The 20,724-nt window shown below is 40.5% G+C and overlaps 2 protein-coding genes across 2 annotated transcripts in view; one reads left to right on the top strand and one right to left on the bottom strand.

The window, feature by feature from the left end:
• The window catches only part of LOC306888496 (uncharacterized protein), a 5,853-nt gene extending 413 nt beyond the window's left edge, over positions 1–5,440 (bottom strand). The window contains exons 1-6 of the mRNA XM_079446834.1: positions 5,029–5,440; positions 3,812–3,963; positions 2,651–3,697; positions 2,412–2,567; positions 1,933–2,024; positions 1–303 (exon numbers count right to left, since the gene is read on the bottom strand). The exon at positions 1–303 is cut by the window's left edge and continues 413 nt beyond it. Of these exons, the coding sequence (XP_079302960.1) occupies positions 204–303; positions 1,933–2,024; positions 2,412–2,567; positions 2,651–2,749 (447 nt within the window). The 5' untranslated portion in view covers positions 2,750–3,697; positions 3,812–3,963; positions 5,029–5,440 and the 3' untranslated portion in view covers positions 1–203. The remainder of the gene's footprint in view (positions 304–1,932; positions 2,025–2,411; positions 2,568–2,650; positions 3,698–3,811; positions 3,964–5,028) is intronic.
• Positions 5,046–20,724, top strand: part of LOC306888459 (mitogen-activated protein kinase kinase kinase 11-like) — a 39,846-nt gene continuing 24,167 nt past the window's right edge. Inside the window, exon 1 of the mRNA XM_079446778.1 lies at positions 5,046–6,490. Coding sequence (XP_079302904.1) covers positions 5,755–6,490 — 736 coding nt within the window. The 5' untranslated portion in view covers positions 5,046–5,754. The remainder of the gene's footprint in view (positions 6,491–20,724) is intronic.

Genomic DNA, 20,724 nt, shown 5'->3' with positions numbered 1-20,724 from the left:
TTGCTTTGAAGGAGGAAATATCTGTTAACAAATCACTGAAGCATCTTCATTTTCAATGCTTGGGCTTTTGGAGACCGTTTGGTAGGATCCAGTTCCATCAAGATTTTCTGAAACACTTCGAATGTGCATTTAAGGTCCTTTGGGTAATTCAGGTTAGGTGCATATATGAGTCCAAAAAGCATCACACATCCAAGTGACATGTTTTAATCCATGCCTTCAAGCACCACACCATCATCTGTTGGCTCATCTCCAGGACCAGCACCCTCTGCCCGAATGACGTAGATGCCCATGGTTGTCACAGTCCTGGAGGAGAAACGAAGAGAATGAGTTGTGAATATATATATATATTTAAAAGCAGATCATATCAAAAAATAAAATAATAATAATGTATATATATATATACAGCACTGTGCAAAAGTCTTAGGCCACTAGTATTTTCACCAACAAAAAAAAGTCGGTTATTTCTATCTTTTGCGGTAGCGAAATATCAGTTTACATTTCCAAACATTATTTTTGTCATTAATTGTAATAATGCATTGAGATTGTCTGCACAAGGAGTCTGACAGCAGCCGGTGCTCCTCACAGAGATCTGATCTGATCTGATCATCATCAGTCTGTCTGGAGTGACATGAACAAACAGAACAAACTGAGACTCAATCCAGAAGAACTGTGTCCAAGATGAAGAAGAAAAACATCTTCCCTCAAAGCTACCTGAAAAACTATGGGCAAGTGTACCTTGGAACAGAAGCTGTGTTACCAAATATTTATTTGATTTAGTTAATAGAAGTTAATTGATAAATTAAATCTTATTTATGGCATTATTTTTTGAAAGCATCCTCATTTTACAGCATTTTTACACGAGTATCTAAAACTTTGCACAGTACTGTAGCTTTGCAGGTAGGTTTTCTTCTTCATCTTGGACACAGTTCTTCTGGATTGAGTCTCAGTTTGTTCTGTTTGTTCATGTCACTCCAGACAGACTGATGATGATCAGATCAGATCAGATCTCTGTGAGGAGCACCGGCTGCTGTCAGACTCCTTGTGCAGACAATAATCTCAATGCATTATTACAATTAATGACAAAAATAATGTTTGGAAATGTAAACTGATATTTCGCTACCGCAAAAGATAGAAATAACCGACTTTTTTTGTTGGTGAAAATACTAGTGGCCTAAGACTTTTGCACAGTGCTGTATGTATATATATATATATATATAACCTGAAATGTTAATGAACTTTACTCTACATAACTTTTTAACACTCTGGATTAGTGCCAAGAACATCTTGACAGGCTTGTTTAACGGATGTTTTGCCTCACAGATTTTGGAGATTTTACTTACAGAATTATATTAAACTATGGTAGGTAGTACAATATTCACCATTTAAATCATTCATTAATGTTTGTAGGAAATTGGAGACCTATTTAACGTTCATGGTTAAACTAAAACTTTGAGAATTAGTAGTTAATAATGTTGCTCATGAAAAAAATTTAAATTCAGGTTATCATTTTAAACTCGCTATGCAACATGCCCAATACGATGTCCTGTACAAAACCATTTTCAGCACTGAATGGGTTATGGCAGCGTTTACATTACAATATCCAACACGCTGATTTTGCTTTAGAGTAAAAAGAGCAATGCAAACAGCTGATTGGAAGAGGAGTGTAATTTATTTGAAGTTTATCTAGTTTTTATTTAGTTTGGTCTGTTAATGAACGTTCAATGAGCTGTAAATGAATTACAATTCAGGCACTGAATAAAATGATGTGAATGTTAGCCGTTATTGGCTTGTATACGGTATTTGTATTGAACACCAGTACTTTACAAATAAAATGCAGTAATGATAAATATACAAGAGTTTTAATTTAACAACTCAACAAATCAAACAAATCCTAACAATTCTAGCATAAAGAGTATTTTAACATATACTTACCACAAATTCTTTGACAAGTGTCTCAGATCCTCGTTAAGGTAGACACTCAGGCTCCTTAGGATGCGATCACGCTCGATGTTTATGTCTTCATTCTCAAACAAGTGTAAAAAGATCCAACAAAACATAACATTAGTAACTGATTTACAGTTTAAATAAGGCTGAATCAAGCATAAAGACAATTATCTTAATCAAGTACCTTATTTTCAATAGGAATTTGTGGATGTTTTTCTTATATTGTATACTATTTCTTCTTGACAATGCTATGTATAATGATCTAACAATAGTATATTTAAACAATTAGGCCAATAAATTCTTTTGAATATGTGTGATAGTGAGATTAGGATGTCCCCACTAATCAAATATAAAATGTTTGTCTCTACATGTGTATGTCAGAGAAAGGTTTCTAAAACCCAGTCATGATGAGTAACTACTGGAATACATGATGCAATACATTAAAAACAACCAAAAAACGCACTTACTTCAGCTGTCAGTGCCATTATCCTGCGCATTTTCTGTCCTGCAGTTCCTCCTTTGTGACGGAAAACCTTCAGCAGGTCATCAGTGTATTTGTCCAGTTGACCAATGACTTTGGATGTCAGAGGAACAGTTGATATACGCATGAACTCCAAGTTGATCTGAAAAAGATTAAAAGAACAGGATGTCTTCACGTGAAACGAGACATGTAACAATATTTAAACAGACGGGTTACTACACTTACTTCTCCAACTTGGAACAGTGCTGGCCATCTGTTTCGGACCGCTGTAATCATTGGTTCCTGAAGAATTTCTTGACGTCTGTACGAGACGGTACGATGCATCTTTTCCTTGATAACGGTTTCGTTGTTCTGTTTTTTTACCTCGGTCAAAAGAGCAGCCCTTTCTGCTTCCAGGCTGTCTGGGGTTTCGCCTCTGGGATGTTTGGACAGAAATTAACCTCTGCCTTCCGGGGCTTTTTTATGTTTGCAGCTGGTTTTCCCTGACCTTTCTGTTTGTGTTTAAGGGAGTTGACAATGACTTCTGGGTGTCCAGCTCGGCCAAGCTTGGTGCGGAAGTTCATCATCTTGATCTTAATGTAGTGTTTCCATCCAGAATACTCAGTGGGAGTTCCTTTCTCGCGCAAACATGGATGGGTCTGTATTAACGCCTCAGCAACTGATCATCCCTTGGATATGCAGTGTACTTAATCATTTCTTCTGCAAGACCCTCAAGAATATCAGATCTGAGTTTTGGGGTAAGAGACAGCACAGTTCCATTCACACTGAAATCATCATCTCCCTTCTGGAGCTGCATCTCAGCACAATATGAAAAGCGTGGAACTACAAAGACTGTAGGCCAAGTGCAAGATCTGGATTCTGGAGATGACAAAATGACAGTTTCATTCGTGCTACAGGAGTCAACAGATGAAGAATCATTTGGTTCTTGCGATGAGGAGCTGGCAGATTCATTGGAGAGCATCACTGGGATTGTGGAGCAGGTATCTTCGGTGAGTGGAGCTAAGGATACTACAGAGCTGGTAGACTCACATGATAAGTATATGACTTTCAAAGTACTCCGATCTTGAATGTCTGAAATTGATGAGAGATTCACGAACTCTACATCTCTGTACTGAAGCCTAAACTGCTCTGTCACTCCAAAGTATGTTGTAATTTCAAGAGCCAATTCATCCACAGATTTCGGCATTCCAGATGCAATGGTGAGTTTTCTTGCATCATCTTCACCTCCAAAAAGAACTCTGAAGCTAACTGGTCCAGTCATCCTGCTTTAATCTAGAAATCAGATCCAGACAGGATAGGAATGTTAACAAATAAAATGTTAACATGTAAAAGTTACTAAATACTTTTAACTTATAAGGCACTGAAAGTTACATGTTTAAAGCATACCTTTAATGACGATATGTCTCTTCAGAGTCACCATTCGCTTAGAACCAACCGTATAGGCCACAAGTGGATAACAATCAGTCAGCTCGTCAAGGCGAACCAGGGCAATCTCTTTACCAGGTGAAGAAGTCAACTCAAAGGCTCTGAAATGCTCTCTATACCAAGCACACAATAAGCGAACAATGAAACTCAGCTCATCTGCCTTTATGCACATTTGTAGAATATCTGTATATATCACACACACACACACACACTCTCTCTCTATCTCACACACTCTCTCTCTATCTCTCTCTCTCTCTCTCTATCACACACACACACACTCTCTCTATCTCACACACTCTCTCTCTATCTCTCACTCTCTCTATCGCACACACTCTCTCTCTCTCTCTCTCTCTATCACACACACACACACACACACTCTCTCTCTATCTCACACACTCTCTCTCTATCTCTCACTCTCTCTATCTCACACACTCTCTCTCTATCTCTCTCTCTCTCTCTATCACACACACACACTCTATCTCACACACTCTCTCTCTATCTCTCACTCTCTCTATCACACACACACACACTCTCTCTCTATCTCTCACTCTCTCTATCGCACACACTCTCTCTCTCTCTATTGCACACACTCTCTCTCTCTCTCTCTATCACACACACACACACACTCTCTCTCTATCTCACACGCTCTCTCTCTCTCTCTCTCTCTCACTCTCTCTATCTCACACACTCTCTATCTCTCTCTCTCTCTCTCTATCACACACACACACACTCTCTCTCTATCTCTCTCTCTCTCTATCGCACACACACGCTCTCTCTCTCTCTCTCTCTCTCTCTCTCTCTCTCGCACACACACACGCGCTCTCTCTCTCTCTCTATCGCACACACACACGCTCTCTCTCTCTCTCTCTATCGCACACACACGCTCTCTCTCTCTCTCTCTCTCTCTCTCTCTCTCGCACACACACACGCGCTCTCTCTCTCTCTCTATCGCACACACACACGCTCTCTCTCTCTCTCTCTATCGCACACACACACGCTCTCTCTCTATCTCACACATACTCTCTCTCTCTCTCAATTCAATTCAATTCAATTCAGAAAGCTTTATTGGCATGACAAAAACATACATTCTGTATTGCCAAAGCATTAAAACAACATAGAAAATTTAGTAAAGCTTATAGAAAATAATAGTAATAATGAAACTAAATAATCTCTCTCACAGACACAGAGAGCGGCCAGGAGAGGGAGGAGGAGAGTCGACAGTCATCTGATTCTTTTCCTGTCCCACCCTCTACCGGACAGACGTTTCACGGTAAACGGGCTCAACACACCGACTTTGCGAGCGTCTCTGAGCCACGCGAATGAAGACGATCGACGCGGAGAGGCAGAAACGACGCGACGCCATTGAAACAGCGAGACGCGATCAGCTGCGCGCCTCTTCCTGCTCCAGCCGCCGAGAAAGAAGTTCCAGAACTTGAGCAGAACTTCAGAAAACCGATCAGACCCGCGATGATCGGTCCAGACGGGGAAACCTGACGACGCGATCCAGGCGAGAGCGTTTCTGAGCGCGTTTGGCCGCGAGTCGACGCGGCTTTTCCTGCTATTCTTCTTCTGAGCGCTTCCTGCTCGGGCAAAACCACCAGCAGCTAAAAATACTGAGCCCTCAATGGAGCCCTGAACACAGACTTCAGCTCTCCAGGGCCGATGCGTCTCCAGTCGCTCGGGGGTTTTAGAAGGACTTGAGATCTTTTGAGATGTTTTCCTCTCTTTTGTGATGTTTTTGGAGTAAATGTTCCTCGAGTGACTGATTTAGCGTCTACATGAGGATCGATGTCTGATGGAGACGCTTCCACCGATGATCCGGGCGTACAGGGTTGTGACGAACCCACCTGAACTTCAACATCACGCTTCTTCAGATTTCATCCTAAGCGCCTTGTAAACTCTCAATGGAGCCGCTGAAGAACATATTCTCCCGCGGGCCGCTGTCCACCTGGAAGAGCCTGGATCAGACTCAGAAGGGCAACTTCACCAACCCGGTTTGGACCGCTTTGTTCGATTACGAGGCTTCGGGGAAAGACGAACTCACGCTGCGTAAAGGGGACCTAGTGGAGGTTCTGTCTCTGGATTCAGAGATATCCGGAGATGAAGGATGGTGGGCGGGAAAGGTCAACAACAAGGTGGGAATCTTCCCCTCCAACTACGTCTCCTTCAAGCCCAGCGGATACGGTGAGCTGCAGGACTCCGGTTTGGGACCGAGCGAGTTGGAGCCGGAGACGGTGGACTTCGGCGACCTGAGTCTGGAGGAGGTCATCGGGGTCGGCGGGTTCGGGAAGGTCTACCGAGGGACCTGGAAGGGTGAGTTGGTGGCGGTGAAAGCGGCCCGTCAGGATCCGGACGAGGACATCAGCGTCACGGCCCAGAACGTCCAGAACGAGGCCCGGCTCTTCGCCATGCTCCGGCACCCCAACATCATCGCGCTCAAGGGCGTTTGCCTGCAGGAGCCTAACCTGTGTCTGATCATGGAGTATGCGTCCGGTGGTGCACTGAGCCGCGTTCTGGCCGGACGACGGATCCCGCCGCACGTTCTGGTCAACTGGGCGGTGCAGATCGCCCGCGGGATGCTGTACCTTCACAACGAGGCCATCGTCCCCGTCATCCACCGAGACCTCAAGTCCAACAACAGTAAGCTCTCGTCCTTCTGTTCTACACGCACTCAGGTTCCAGTAAAGATTTATGCATTTATGCTGTTTTATCCAAAGATATGTACATTGGATTATAGCTGTATATTATATAAATTCATGCCATTATTGGGAATTGAACCTTGCATTTTTTTTTATTACTTTTTGAGTGCCACAAGAATTTAGACTAGGGAATGACCATAAAGGATCCATTTCTTTTATATTTACGTTAATACATTTGGAAAATATTTTTTAGGAGCAGATTACATTGCTTTCAGTCTACACATTTGGTTAGTTCGTGCATTCTCTGGGAATCAAGCCCATGATGACATTGCAGTTCTATTGCCAAACTCTACTTTTTGAGTGCCACAAAAGTTTAAGTAAAGTAAAGTAAAGTCGTGACGTATTGTCAAGTATGGTGACCCATACTCGAAATTGGTGCTCTGCGTTTAACCCATCCAAGTGCACACACACAGCAGTGAGTAGTGAACAAATCCACACACACACACACACACACACACCGTGAACACACACCCGGAGCAGTGGGCAGCCATGCTGCAGCGCCCGGGGAGCAATTGGGGGTTCGGTGCCTTGCTCAAGGGCACCTCAGTCGTGGTATTGAGGGTGGAGAGAGCGCTGGACATTCCCTCCCCCCACCTACAATTCCTGCCGGCCGGGGGCTCGAACTCGCAACCTTTCGATTACTAGTCCGACTCTCTAACCATTAGGCCACGACTTCAGACCAGCTAATGACCATAAAGTAGTGATCGACCGATATTGATTTTTTATAACCGATACCGATACCAATTATTTGCATGTCTATGTTCCCGATAACCGATATGCAGAACCGATATTTATTTACTGTTATAAAGTAAATAAATGACTGCGTGAAGTAAGTCCATACTTCACTTTGGTTTTTCCTCCTTTCAGTCATCTTAACAAAAAATGTTTTGAGAATTAGCAGTCTTTCATGCAGGGCTCTAGACTCATTATTCCCACTGATCTCACTTTTGCGCACGAGCACATAATTTGGTTGCAATTTGTTTTTTGTTTTTGCTACAACATTTGATTAATCAATGCATGCTGATGAACTTTTATCATAGTTTATAGTTATATGGTAACGAAAGTTTTCAACATTCAACTCGTTCTTTTTCATCTGTATTATTTGTGATTTAAATTTTGTGAACAGGAATTCCTTTTTTCGTGCGCTTTTTACTTTCAAATTTGCGATCTTGGTGTCACATTTTACAAGAAAAGATCATTGTCTGTTTTGCTTATCTATACACCTTTAACTTTTTAAGACTAAAACAAAAGATGGATTCATTGTTATTCTTAATTAAAAAGCGCAACAACAATAAAACAGTAAGTTGACAATGACAAACTCTTACATAACATTTATCAACAAAAACGAATAAAACGAGGCATGGCACAGGACACACCACATGCTGTACTATATACCTAGTATATTACAGAATGTTTAGCAAACTCTGAGGAAGCAAATAAATATTAATATATATATATTTTTTAATTAAGGAAAGCCTCCATAGCATAACCTGACGTAAACAGCAACGATAACAAGCTTCTCAAAACGAAAACAAAAAGAAAAGTAAAACTAAACTGGCTGTAGCTGACAGGACTTGCATGTTTTTTCTACAAGAATACCACCACGTTCACCTTCTCTGGTTTAAGAAGCGGTCTTTTACTTTAGTTTGAAAACAAATCCATCCGTTGCGCTCCATCCGCGACGCGCACCTTCGCGCTCGTGCTGATGCGGCGAATATAAACCAGGCTCTACTGAAGCGCTCGCGCTGAAAGCACCACTCTTCTCGTGATCAGTGAAATCTGACTCCTGCTATAATGTGCTGCGGCTGGCAGCGCGCGCTGTATGAAGCAGACGCTTTGGAGTAGCGCAGACCTGGCACTCGTACAAATGCGACCATGTCAAATTTTAACTCGCAAACAATTACCATTTTGGTCGCAGTCTAGAGCCCTGTCATGTTAAATTTAATCTTCGTATTACAACAATAAAAAAACATTTTATTTATAAAAAGCTTTAGCAGCAACACTAATATTAGCAGTAAGCAAAATGAACATAGAAAGTCTAATGTTTTCAAATGGAGAAAATAAAGGAAAGGAGTCATATCAACTTCATTTTTAACTACAGTTTTAGTAGGTTTATAAGCTGTTTAATAGGATAAAGAGTGAAGAATAATTCACTGGATAATGTTAATTCACGGAATAATATTCTCTGGAATATTGGAATATAACAAGCATTGTATTTTATTGCATTTCTCAACTGGCATGCTCTAAATTATGCTGCTGACAGCGCGGTTTATCTATGCCTTTACACAGAACTATAGGCTACTCAAACTGCGATCGATGGCGGAGATAATAAATAATTAATTTCCATAGAGTTGTATTAATTTAGATGTTTATAAACGAAATAATGGTTATATAGTAAGTGTTAATACAATTTAGGGTGCTTCAAAAAAGTGAATCTTGTTAAAAGTTACATGCGGTGGCCGTGCTGAGCATTTCTTGAGCATCAACCCGCTGAGTGAACTGCAATATGAAAGCGGCTTCACGAGACTAATGATGAGCATATAGACAACAGAGAGAGAATTACATTCAATGCTTTTCTTTCCAACATGCAATCATTCATGGCTGTATTATTTAATTCATGCAAAGTTACGTCTTTATTGGGAGAGGACTTGACGGATTATCTATGTGACTCCGACTTCACGAGACTAATAGACCACAGAGAGAATTAAATTCAGCGCTTTTATTTCCACCATGTGCTAATTCATGGCTGTGTTATTTCAGGCAAAGTTATAGCCTATCTTTATAGGGACAGGGCTTGACAGAGTATCTTATTTATCATATTTCTTAGAGCCAAGTTGCATTTAAACTATATATCAGGCATTTATGTAATACATCTAATTTGTGCATTAATGCCTGTAATATTAAATAGTTTACTAACTACAGCAAATCAACCTGCACGCCCTTGCTGTCTCGTCTCCCCTCAGATGCGCTGCAATTGCGATCCTGCGCGCAATTCTGAAAACGTCCACAAGATGGCAGTGTTTATCGGGGAATCCGATATTACAAAACCGATATTCGATTATGGAAAAATGCTTAAATATCGGGAAAAATATCGGTAAATCGATATATCGGTCGATCTCTACCATAAAGCATCCATTTATTTTATATTTGCATTATTGCATTTGGCAGACACTTTTTTTACAATGCATCTAAGCCTAACATTGCATCCAATCTACACGTTTGGTCAGTTCTTTCATTCCCTGGGAATTGAACCCATGACCTTGGTGGTCTATTACAGGTTAGACCAGCTAATGACAATAAAATCGATTTGTTTTAAATTTACAAAAAGGCATTTGGCAGATGCTTTTTTTCCAAAGCAACATGCATTGCATTCAGTGCACACATTGGTCAGTTCATGCATTCCCTGAGAATTGAACCCATGAGCTTCTCGTTGAGCTACAAGAATGCTCCCTTTTCTTTATAATCCCATTTCTGTTAGAGTCCATCTCAAAGTTCCCATTTTTCATCCAGTATGGACCGTTCTTGGGTTTGTTCAGCTGCTGGCGGTGTTGTGTTTTGGTTTGGGATTATTATCAGGCCCGCAGAACTCAGGTTTCCGCAGAGTCGTAACGCCCTTCATTTACAGAGCTCTACATCCTCTGCCTGCTGCATGTGCGCTTGGTTTGGCATTGTGTCTAACTCGATTGTGTATTCAGCTCTGTTGGTGTAAATTTAGCTCTACTCAAATCCATTCCACAGAATTCCAACAATATTCTTTTTAAAATTCCATCTGGACCTCGATAGAATTTATTGGGGTTATTTGGTTGCGCTCCAGGACTCTGAGAGAATGGCTTGTTTTGGAGAAGAGGATATTCCCATGGCATGTATCACACAGTTGTGAAGGGAATGTTGTTGGCCTGGATATCAAATGACTCACACACACACACACACACACACTGTGCCAAGTTGTGAATCTCGATAAGACCACACACGGGTCAAAGATCATATTAGGACGCAGACATACAGAGCTGGACTTTGTGTTTGCATTGCTCATTACATTGTACCATGTTTATGTGTTGTGTACTGATAGATATTTACGCACTGTAAACTGTACAGCGGTGATTTTACTCAGACCAAAGTAAATGTAGGGTAAACATACCCATTAAGCACACTTCCGTATTTAAGATCAGATTATAAAAGGAAAAATTATTTATTATCCTACTTGATGTCTTAATCAAATCAAGTCAAGTCACCTTTATTTATATAGCGCTTTTTACAATGCAAATTGTGTCAAAGCACTGCACAATATCAAAAAAGGAAAATAAAGTGTCAATAAGTTTGAATAGTGTCTTTGTAATCAGGTCAGCGATATCGCTGGAAATGAAGCGTCCCCAACTGAGCAAGCCAGAGGCGACAGCGGCAAGGAACCAAAACTCCATCAGAGACAGAATGGAGAAAAAAAAAAAAATCAACTGATGTGTTTGTTACTATATACCTCCTATAATTTGAAGTCAATCAGATCATAGCACGCTGAGATAAGGGTCTCCATGTGTTCTCTGTCTGACGGACATCTTGAAAGCTGTCGGAAAACTCTCCAAAAGAGGAGCTCCTTAAATATGCGTTTTTAGACGTTTAAGCCTTTATTTTGGGTAAGTTTCACTACTTACTATAAAATTAAGAGATTAATGTTCAGATTTTTGCATATTATAACCTGTAACTGGGATGTGGGACATAATTCCATTAGACGCTACAGAACACAGTTAGCTGGCTAGCTGGATAAGATCGTGTGCTACGCTAATATATTACTGCACAGGCATTACTGGCTTGTACTTTTACATCCATAATATTAGAAATCAACAGTTTATTGCTGGTCTGTGGTTGTACAAGTGTGACATCAATAAGAAAAGTATCATTTCATAAATATTGTTAATAATAGTTGTTCATATTGAAATATGTATGAACTTAATACATGACCAAGACATGCATTTAGCTCAAATCCTATCATTTTAATAAATATTACATGAAATAAGCTCAGTGTGCTCTCTTCTGTAAATACGTCATAAACAGTCTTTAAATATTAACTGATGGTGGTCACTAAGTCAAGTTAATGGATTTTCTATGGATTCTGACTCAAATCTGCAGACTGGCTCTGATCTTTGGGAACTAGCATCAGCTTCTCCAGACGGGAAATCTGTGGAAATCAGGGCAACATTCAACCAGCCGTAAGAGACTATAGAGAAGTTTACATCCATGTAATAAGAGGCAGGTTTCTGTGTTCACCCCCATGAATCAAACGGTTATTGGTTTGTTTTATTTGACTGTTGAATGTGTTATTTAGCTGAAAGTGGACTAGTAGATGTTTCAATGTGCTTTAATCACACGACTTGAATGCTTTGCTTCATTTTAGTGTTCTGTTTTTTTTTGTACCTTCGAAAAATATATATTTTTACAATTATTCTTGCTTAAAATAAACAAGAATTTAATGAAACCTGATGTGGGTTTAATGAGAACAGCAGTGTGCTTAAAGAACACAGAAACGTACCCGGCCAGACCTTCTGAATTTAATGATGTATATCTTAATTGAAATGCTTTTGTCATTTAAAATCAAATTAAATATTTTTGTGTGAGAGATTAATATTTTATTTTAACATAACTTTTTGTACTGAAACCAATATCTTGTGCACTAAAACTGTCTCAAAGTAGATTTAGCTGAGTTTAATAGGTATGTTTACCCGAGTACTCTTAATCACCAGGATGATGTTTAGATGACACAAACATGGAAAATCACTTGTTTATGATTTATTAAACATGGTCAACTGCTGGATGACCATATGTTATGAATCATAATAAACCGAATGAACAGTAATATTTCATTAGCCTAATTGTAGACTCGTTTACATATTAAATTCTAACATAAATCGCAGGCGTGTATTTTTCAGCATTTGCAAAGACTTGGACTTTTTTTTGAGTCAGTAGTTTAATTTGAAGAGTTTCTTTAATCAGTAGCTTAACGTGAACTCTTTATCAATATACATGTAAAGTTTCAACACAAATTACAGAATGCAGGATATGGAGTCAGAACTATTAATATTTATCTCGTAAGCACTAAGTATGCAGGGATGCACAGTGCTTTCTTCCTCAATTTTTCTTTCTTTCCCCGCTCTCTTACACCTTTACCCAGTGTCTGTATGGTTATTGTCCACCCACGTATATCCCATGATCCTTCACTTCCCTCCCAAGTCAGGAGAGAGCACGTCCGGCGGGCTGGAAACCACCTCAGTTGCGTAAAACAAACTTTTTAATGCCGGCTTGCAACACACTGCAGCCAAAGCAGCTCCGTTCACTGGCTGTAGCTGCGATCTTATCTCTCGCTCTCGCTCTCTCTCTCTCTCTCTCTCTCTCTCTCTCTCTCTCTCTCTCTCTCTCTCTCCCTCTCCCCCTGTCTCTCTCTCTCTCTCTCTCTCTCTGCCTGTTGTTGTTCTCTCTCGCTCTCTCTCTCTCTCTCTTTCTCTCTCTCTCTCTCTCTGCCTGTTGTTGTTCTCTCTCTCTCTCTCTCTCGCTCTCTCTGTCTCTCTCTCTCTCTCTCGCTCTCTCTGTCTCTCTCTCTCTCTCTCGCTCTCTCTCTCTCTCTCTCTCTCTATCTCTCTCTCTCTCTGCCTGTTGTTGTTCTCTCTCTCTCTCTCTCTCTCTCTCTCTCTCTCGCTCTCTCTGTCTCTCTCTCTCTCTCTCCTCGCTCTCTCTCTCTCTCTCTGCCTGTTGTTGTTTAATTCTTTCCGAGCTCTTTGTCCCAGACCTGCCCTTACTTGTCGTTCCAGATCGCAGCATCCTGTGTTTTTCTTTCTTCTTTCGTCTGTTTCTCTTTTCCCCACGAACAGCCTCCCTCTGACGGAGGATCATGGGCCGGCGCTCAGTCTCTGTCATGCGTCTGATCAGTAGAGAGCTCCTTCACTTCTCATTATTTCATCACCAGTTTGTTTTTCAGTTAGTAGTTTAATCAAGCGTTGTGTCTTTAATCAGTAGTTTAATGTGATACATTTATTCTATAATCAGTATAGAAAGACTTTCTTTAATCTGTAGCGGAAGGTCATCAGTAGTTTAATTAGTGAGATATGATGTTATGTTTCAGTGATAATTGTGAGATTCTGGTTAAAACATGAATCAGATTATAGTACATGCTAGAAAGAGTTTCTGAATAAACGATGTATCCAAACCCTTAAAATGCTCAGTTATCAATGATGTGATTGTGAATTTCACGTCGCTGTCAGAGAAGACCGCTTGTTTTCTGGATGCTAGAAGCTTGGCTTGATTGTGATGTTTGTCCTGCCAGAGGATTTTGTGTCCTATAATCACAATTTGAAGATTTTGCACCCAAATGTAGCTCGTTTCCATCTGTGGTCCAAAGTCTGAGCGTCTGGTGTTTTCCAGGAGAGCGCGAGGACAGAGGAATCTAGCACAGCCAGTTTCAGCCGTATAGTGCTTTTCAGAATACACACTGTTTCAAAGCAGCTTTACAGAAAATCCTGATCTTAATGTTTATGATATTCATACCTAGGAGCAGATTAGAGCTGGACGGTAATATAGTTACATTGTTATGATAGAAGCAATCACACAGTGGAGATTTGCTGTATACATAGCTTTACAACTGTATTTAGACACAGCTATATATCCAGCTTGATATATTGACTGATAATAGTTAGATCGTGCAGGGATGCGTGCAGTCACACGGCTGAGTGTGTGCAGATGAAGTATGCTGTAGTGTGTCATTGACACAGATGTCGTCTGTCGCTCTGCGTGCTGATTTCAGATCTGTTCAGAGTCGAGCGCTGTTAAATCTGCACCAGGTTCTGAGGTGACTCATGTGTCAATCCGTTTGATTAGTCATTAGCAGCAGATTAACCATCACATCTGCCGTGTTTTATTGAAATATTTCTACACTTGTTTTGCATGCTTTATACTTGTTTGTCACTTAATCAATTTTAAGATTCTTTACTAAATATGCCTTAATATTAGCTTTGCATTGTCCTTTTTAATGTGAATTGTATTTACTTTTTAGTTGTTTTTTTTCTTAATTTTTCTTAATTTTGTATTTAAAAAAATATGTAGTTTTTGTATTTCCAGTTACCTGCCAGAAAAAGCTATAATGGTACATCAATGATACTACAGGGCTTTTTTCAGCTGCTTGCACACATTCTCAAAACGTTGCCTCTTTTTTTTTTTTCAATACTTTACACACAAATCCAAGAATTGCGCAAACAAAATTCAAAATGCCTCGCATCTCTTGCAAAATGAAGCACTGCATTCAGAATATCACAAACATCTCAAAAGCAAACTTTTGCAAACAGCTTTGGCATAATATTAATTGCTGTTAGAGTTTTGTGTGCTACAGAGAGAGTTGTGTTTGGCAAAAAGTGCTTTATGAAATGATTTTAGCTTTTTTAGATGTTCGGTGATTATTGTAATATTGCAGTCAGAACTGCATTATTTGTCAGTTTTATTTTGCCAAATTGTCCATCCCTACTACATAGACAGCTCCCTTCTTAGGCAGCATCAGATGACGGTTGCGTGATGGAGACGCTATGTTCCTGTTTGACTCTGTGAAGCTGCTTTGACTCGCTCTGTGTTGTATGAAGCGCTGTATATATTTACAGCTGACTTGACTGATTTGAAGCGCTCTCGGTACGAGAGGATGCACACTGCTGAGTGTAGACGCAGAGCGACAGACGGCTTCGTCTTCAGGAAGCTGTTCGACGCCAGCGCTGCTTCTGCTGCTCTGAAGTGCTTGTGTGTGACCCAGGGTTCAAACAGGAACGGTTTAGGAGTGAAACTCAGTTAGTCAGCGTGTGACGCGAGGTGATGAATGGAGCCGGAGATCTGGAGGAGAGCAGATGCGGTTTGACTCAAACACAGGCCTGCGGAGCAGATCGACCTAAAGAGATAAAGCTCCTGCCACCCTTCAGTCAAATATGACTGGCTTTCTTCTGTGAAACAGCAGGAGATGTCTAGCAGAGTCTCTAAAAACCACCCTAGTGTTTGACCACTTTAGTGCATCAGTGATATATTGAGAACTAAAAGCATAAAATTAAAACAAAAAAAAAGTTCATTAAAATATTATAAAAAAAAAGAATATAAAATAACGTTTAAAAATGTGTGTGTATATATATGTATATATACACTGCCGCTCAAAAGTCAAGGACATGATACTTTTTTCTTTGATTAATAAAGAGTTAAAAAGAACAGCATTTATTTAAAAATATATATTTTGTTACAATATAAAATGCTATCCAAAAGTTTGGGGTCAGTCATTTTTTTTTTTTTTTTTTTTTTTTTAAAGAAATGAATACTTTTATTCAGGAGGGATGTGTTAAATGAATAAACAGTCATAGTAAAGACTTCTATTGCTAGAAAAGATTTCTGTTTTTGGACTAATGCTGCTCTTTTTAACTCTGTATTCATCAAAGAATCAAAGAAAAAAGTATCACAGTTTCCAAAAAACAATATGAAGAGTTTCAACACATAATAAATCAGTATATTATTATGATTTCTGAAGATCATGTGACTCTGAAGACTGGAGTAATGATGCTGAAAATACAGCTGCAGATCACAGAAATACATTACAGTTTACTCAACTCAACTTTTATTTATAAAGCACTTTCAAAGCCGTTAGAACGGACCAAAGTGCTGTCCATAAGTAGGCTAATCAATAACGCTAAAATACATACAGACATTAAGTTACATTAAAACAAGACACAAAGGAATCAAACAACAAATCACTCACAGTTCTCAGACCTAATAAAATGCCAAAGGCTTGATTAAATAAATAAGTCTTCAATTCCTTTTTAAAAATGTCCATACTTGATGAGGTTTTTAAGGATAGTGGCAACACATTCCAGAGTGAAGGAGCCGCAACAGAAAAAGCTCGATCTCCACTACGCCTCAAACGAGACCGTGGGACAGTTAGGAGCGAAGATGACGTTGAGACTGATAGGGAATTAGTTTAAAGTGTATTAAAATAGGAAACCGATATTAGAAATCGCTATAAGATTTCACAATATTACGTTTTTTTTCAGTTTTTTTTATTGAATAAATACAGCCTTGATGAGCAGACGAGACTTGCTTAAAAAATATTACAAATCTTCCTGATCCCAAACTTTTGAGCGGCAGTGTGTAAATGTGTGTATATATATATATATACACAACCTTCAGCTTGGTAACCAAACAGTTGACGGTAGCCATTGACTTGCACGGCATGTTTTATGTCAGTGGCTATACTGTCAGCTGTTTGGTTGCCAACATTCTTCGAAATATCTTCTTCTGTGATCAGCAAAGATCTCACACAGGTTTGGACTCGAGGGAGAGTAAGAGATGACAGGATTCTCATTCGTTAACACTTATACTGCTGTATGCATTATTTAGTTTATTTTACAATACTGTTTATGTGCTCTTTTACCGAGTCTCCCTTCATACTGTCCACTCTTCTGATGCTGCACTGCTGTTATTGTTACTGTTGCTGTCTTCTATTGTTTCGGGCTAATTCTTATTAGTGCTGCAGGATTAATCGAATGTGATAGTCATGTTCATCTCGGCAGTAAAGCCGGTTCTGTGATTACTAGTAAATCTCCATCTCGTGCTTTCAGAGTTCACTGAGATCTATTTACTGTTTATTGTCCTTATTTGTTACCTGATGTCTTAAAGAGCCGCTAACACTATTTTGCTGTTCTGTAGCTCCGAGTCCATACAATGAAGACTGATTAATTCATTTTTGGGTGAACTGTCCCTTTAAATCAGTTTTGCTCATTCATTTTCACTCACTGTATTTAAAGCTTTACTTGTTCTCTTTCATAATATAATAATATTTGAAATGTGCAGCATCTCCGTCTCATCAGCGAGTGTGTGAGTGAGAGTGTGTGTGTGTGTGTGTGTGAGATAAGGACGAGCAGCTCATGGCTTTGCCGTCTCTTTATTTTGGAAAGGCCGCATCCGGAGATTGAGCAGCAGATTTGGGGAGGAGGCAGGTATGAGCTTGGCACGGGATTCCCCTTGTTCCAGCCTCAGAAATATGTCCCAGCATGCACTGGGGGTTCAGCTTTTTCCCAAAGACAGCGGTGCTCTGGAATGAGCATGTCAAGGGGGCAGAGTATTCCAGAAACACACACACACAGTGACCCAAACCATTAGAATAGTGGTGGAAACCGGAGTCTTGTGTTTGCTAAATGAAATGTGCAGTTATCCCCAAAACACTGCTGCGTTCTCGATTGTCGCTTTAAGTCCATGACTGTTAGTGCTTAAAGTGGGCATGACATATAAATGAATCGGTCCAAGTGCATGTGGTTGATTGTGAACAGTTTAGCCATGCATGTTTAATTTTTAAACGAGTCCTCGTGATGTCATACCTGGATGTCCTCTTTGGTCGCACGGAGTGCATATTTACATCGGTGTATTGACGAAGCACTTCCTGTGTTATTTAGTATCACTGAGATGCTATTGTAGCTTTCATCAATGTTCTTAAGTCATTTTTATATTTTCCGTTTTCATTTTAATTTTAAAGTTTTAGTAATTTTGTTGTGTATTTTGTCTTTTTTGAAATTTTTCTATATAGTTAACGATTAATTTGTGTAGTTGTTTTAGTTATTAATTATTACACCTGAAGTAAATTGAATGAAATTAGAATTTAGAGAAATTATGTCTTGGTAACTAATTGAACTTATTATTATTATTATTATTATTTTCTTTTATTTCTGTTTTTCTTTTCTTTGTTTATTTTATTTCAGGTAATGAGTTTTTAATGGTTCTAGTGTTAACAGGAATAACCCTGGACACAGCGTGGTGTGGTTTGAAGGCATTAAGCAAGCCACTGATATTCCTGAGGGCTGGACGGGGTCAGAGGTCACCGCAGCACTGGTTAAACTTCAGTCGCTTACAGCAGCACAGCAGAGTTAATTAGTGACCCATTCAGAGAACCCTCTAATGAACCTGCTCTCTGTGTGTGAGAGAGATTTAGAGGCTTTCTTTCAGATGAGTTTTACTCTCCTCCATAAAATTAGGGGTTGCTATGTAGGATGGGGGGGTTTCCAGGGCATTGCTGTGTTGTTTGGGTGGTTGCTGGGGTGTTGCTGTGTTGTTTGGGTGGTTGCTGGGGTGTTGCTGTGTTGTTTGGGTGGTTGTTAGGGTGTTGCTATGTTGTTTGGGTGTTGCTATGTTGTTTGGGTGGTTGCTGGGGTGTTGCTGTGTTGTTTGGGTGGTTGCTGGGGTGTTGCTGTATTGTTTGGGTGGTTGTTAGGGTGTTGCTGTGTTTGGGTGTTGCTGTGTTGTTTGGGTATTGCTGTGTTGTTTGGGTGGTTGCTGGGGTGTTGCTGTGTTGTTTGCGTGGTTGCTGGGGTGTTGATGTGTTGTTTGGGTGGTTGCTGGGGTGTTGCTGTGTTTGGGTGTTGCTGTGTTGTTTGGGTATTGCTGTGGTGTTTGGGTAGTTGCTGGGGTGTTGCTGTGTTGTTTGGGTGTTGCTGTGTTGTTTGGGTGGTTGTTAGGGTGTTGTTGTGTTGTTTGGGTGGTTGCTGTGTTGTTTGGGTGGTTAGGGTGTTGCTATGTTGTTTGGGTGGTTGCTGGGGTGTTGCTGTGTTGTTTGAGTGGTTGCTGGGGTGTTGCTGTGTTGTTTGGGTGGTTGCTGGGGTGTTGCTGTATTGTTTGGGTGGTTGTTAGGGTGTTGCTGTGTTTGGGTGTTGCTGTGTTGTTTGGGTATTGCTGTGTTGTTTGGGTGGTTGCTGGGGTGTTGCTGTGTTGTTTGTGTGGTTGCTGGGGTGTTGATGTGTTGTTTGGGTGGTTGCTGGGGTGTTGCTGTGTTTGGGTGTTGCTGTGTTGTTTGGGTATTGCTGTGGTGTTTGGGTAGTTGCTGGGGTGTTGCTGTGTTGTTTGGGTGGTTGTTAGGGTGTTGCTGTGTTGTTTGGGTGGTTGTTAGGGTGTTGTTGTGTTGTTTGGGTGGTTGCTGTGTTGTTTGGGTGGTTGTTAGGGTGTTGCTATGTTGTTTGGGTGGTTGCTGGGGTGATGCTGTGTTGTTTGAGTGGTTGCTGTGTTGTTTGGGTGGTTGCTAGGGTGTTGCGGTGTTGTTTGGGTGGTTGTTACGGTGTTGCTATGTTGTTTGGGTGTTGCTGTGTTGTTTGGGTGTTGGTGTGTTTGGGTATTGCTGTGTTGTTTGGGTGGTTGTTAGGGTGTTGCTGTGTTGTTTGGGTGTTGGTGTGTTGTTTGGGTGGTTGTTAGGGTGTTGCTGTGTTGTTTGGTATTGCTGTGTTGTTTGGGTGGTTGTTAGGGTGTTGCTATGTTGTTTGGGTGTTGCTGTGTTGTTTGGGTGTTGGTGTGTTGTTTGGGTATTGCTGTGTTGTTTGGGTGGTTGTTAGGGTGTTGCTGTGCTGTTTGGGTGGTTGCTGGGGTTTGAGTTAGGGATGCACTGAAATGTAAATTCTTGGCCGAAGCCAAAATTGAACAAAATGAAACCCTGGGCCGAATACCAAACACAGTTTGTCACATTTTTTCCCCCATGTATTTTGCCAATTTGTTTTCACCATTGCATATATTAACTAGCCAAAGTTTGCTTTTTACTGTTTTATCTTGCTTTTCAAAGAACAAAAATCAATTACAAAATAACAATTTAAAATATGTATTTAACTCTGAATCACTGAATCAGGCATGTATGTTTTTACTGTACAAATAAATGCAGTCTTGCTGAGCAGAAGAGACTTCTATTAACACATTAGAAAATATTACAGATCCCAACCGGAACATTACAGTATGCTTGAGTGTTATAATAAATGTAGTAAATAAATCTATGATGTTTGGGTGGTTGCTAGGTGATTGTCAGCAGGTTCTGGGTGATATCTCGGTGTTTGTAGTGGTTTCTGACTGTCTGAAGTGTGAGAGAGCGTCTGTCTCTCTCTGCCGTGGGCTGGATTCTGTTGCACTGGGGGTTTTTCCCTCAGAAGAACGAGTCTTTGTCTTGTACGATGTACAGACTCTCTGGCAACCTCGACAGACACACACACACAGCCGGCTGTGAGAAGGTTAGCTGGTTGATCATGTGATCGCCGGCACTCGCTGAGGTGCATTCTGGGAGCCGCCTCTCACACGGTAAACAGCCTCTGCATCCAAACAAACACAGCTGGTCGCCGTGGTTACCATCGGCCGGTGTCGCCGTGGCATCCAGCGTGTGGT

The sequence above is a fragment of the Barbus barbus genome (genome assembly GCF_936440315.1).
Source record: "Barbus barbus genome assembly, chromosome: 2".
In the NCBI taxonomy this organism is placed as follows: domain Eukaryota; kingdom Metazoa; phylum Chordata; class Actinopteri; order Cypriniformes; family Cyprinidae; genus Barbus; species Barbus barbus.
Note: the sequence above shows the minus strand (reverse complement) of the source record. Positions and strands in the feature narration are given on the sequence as shown.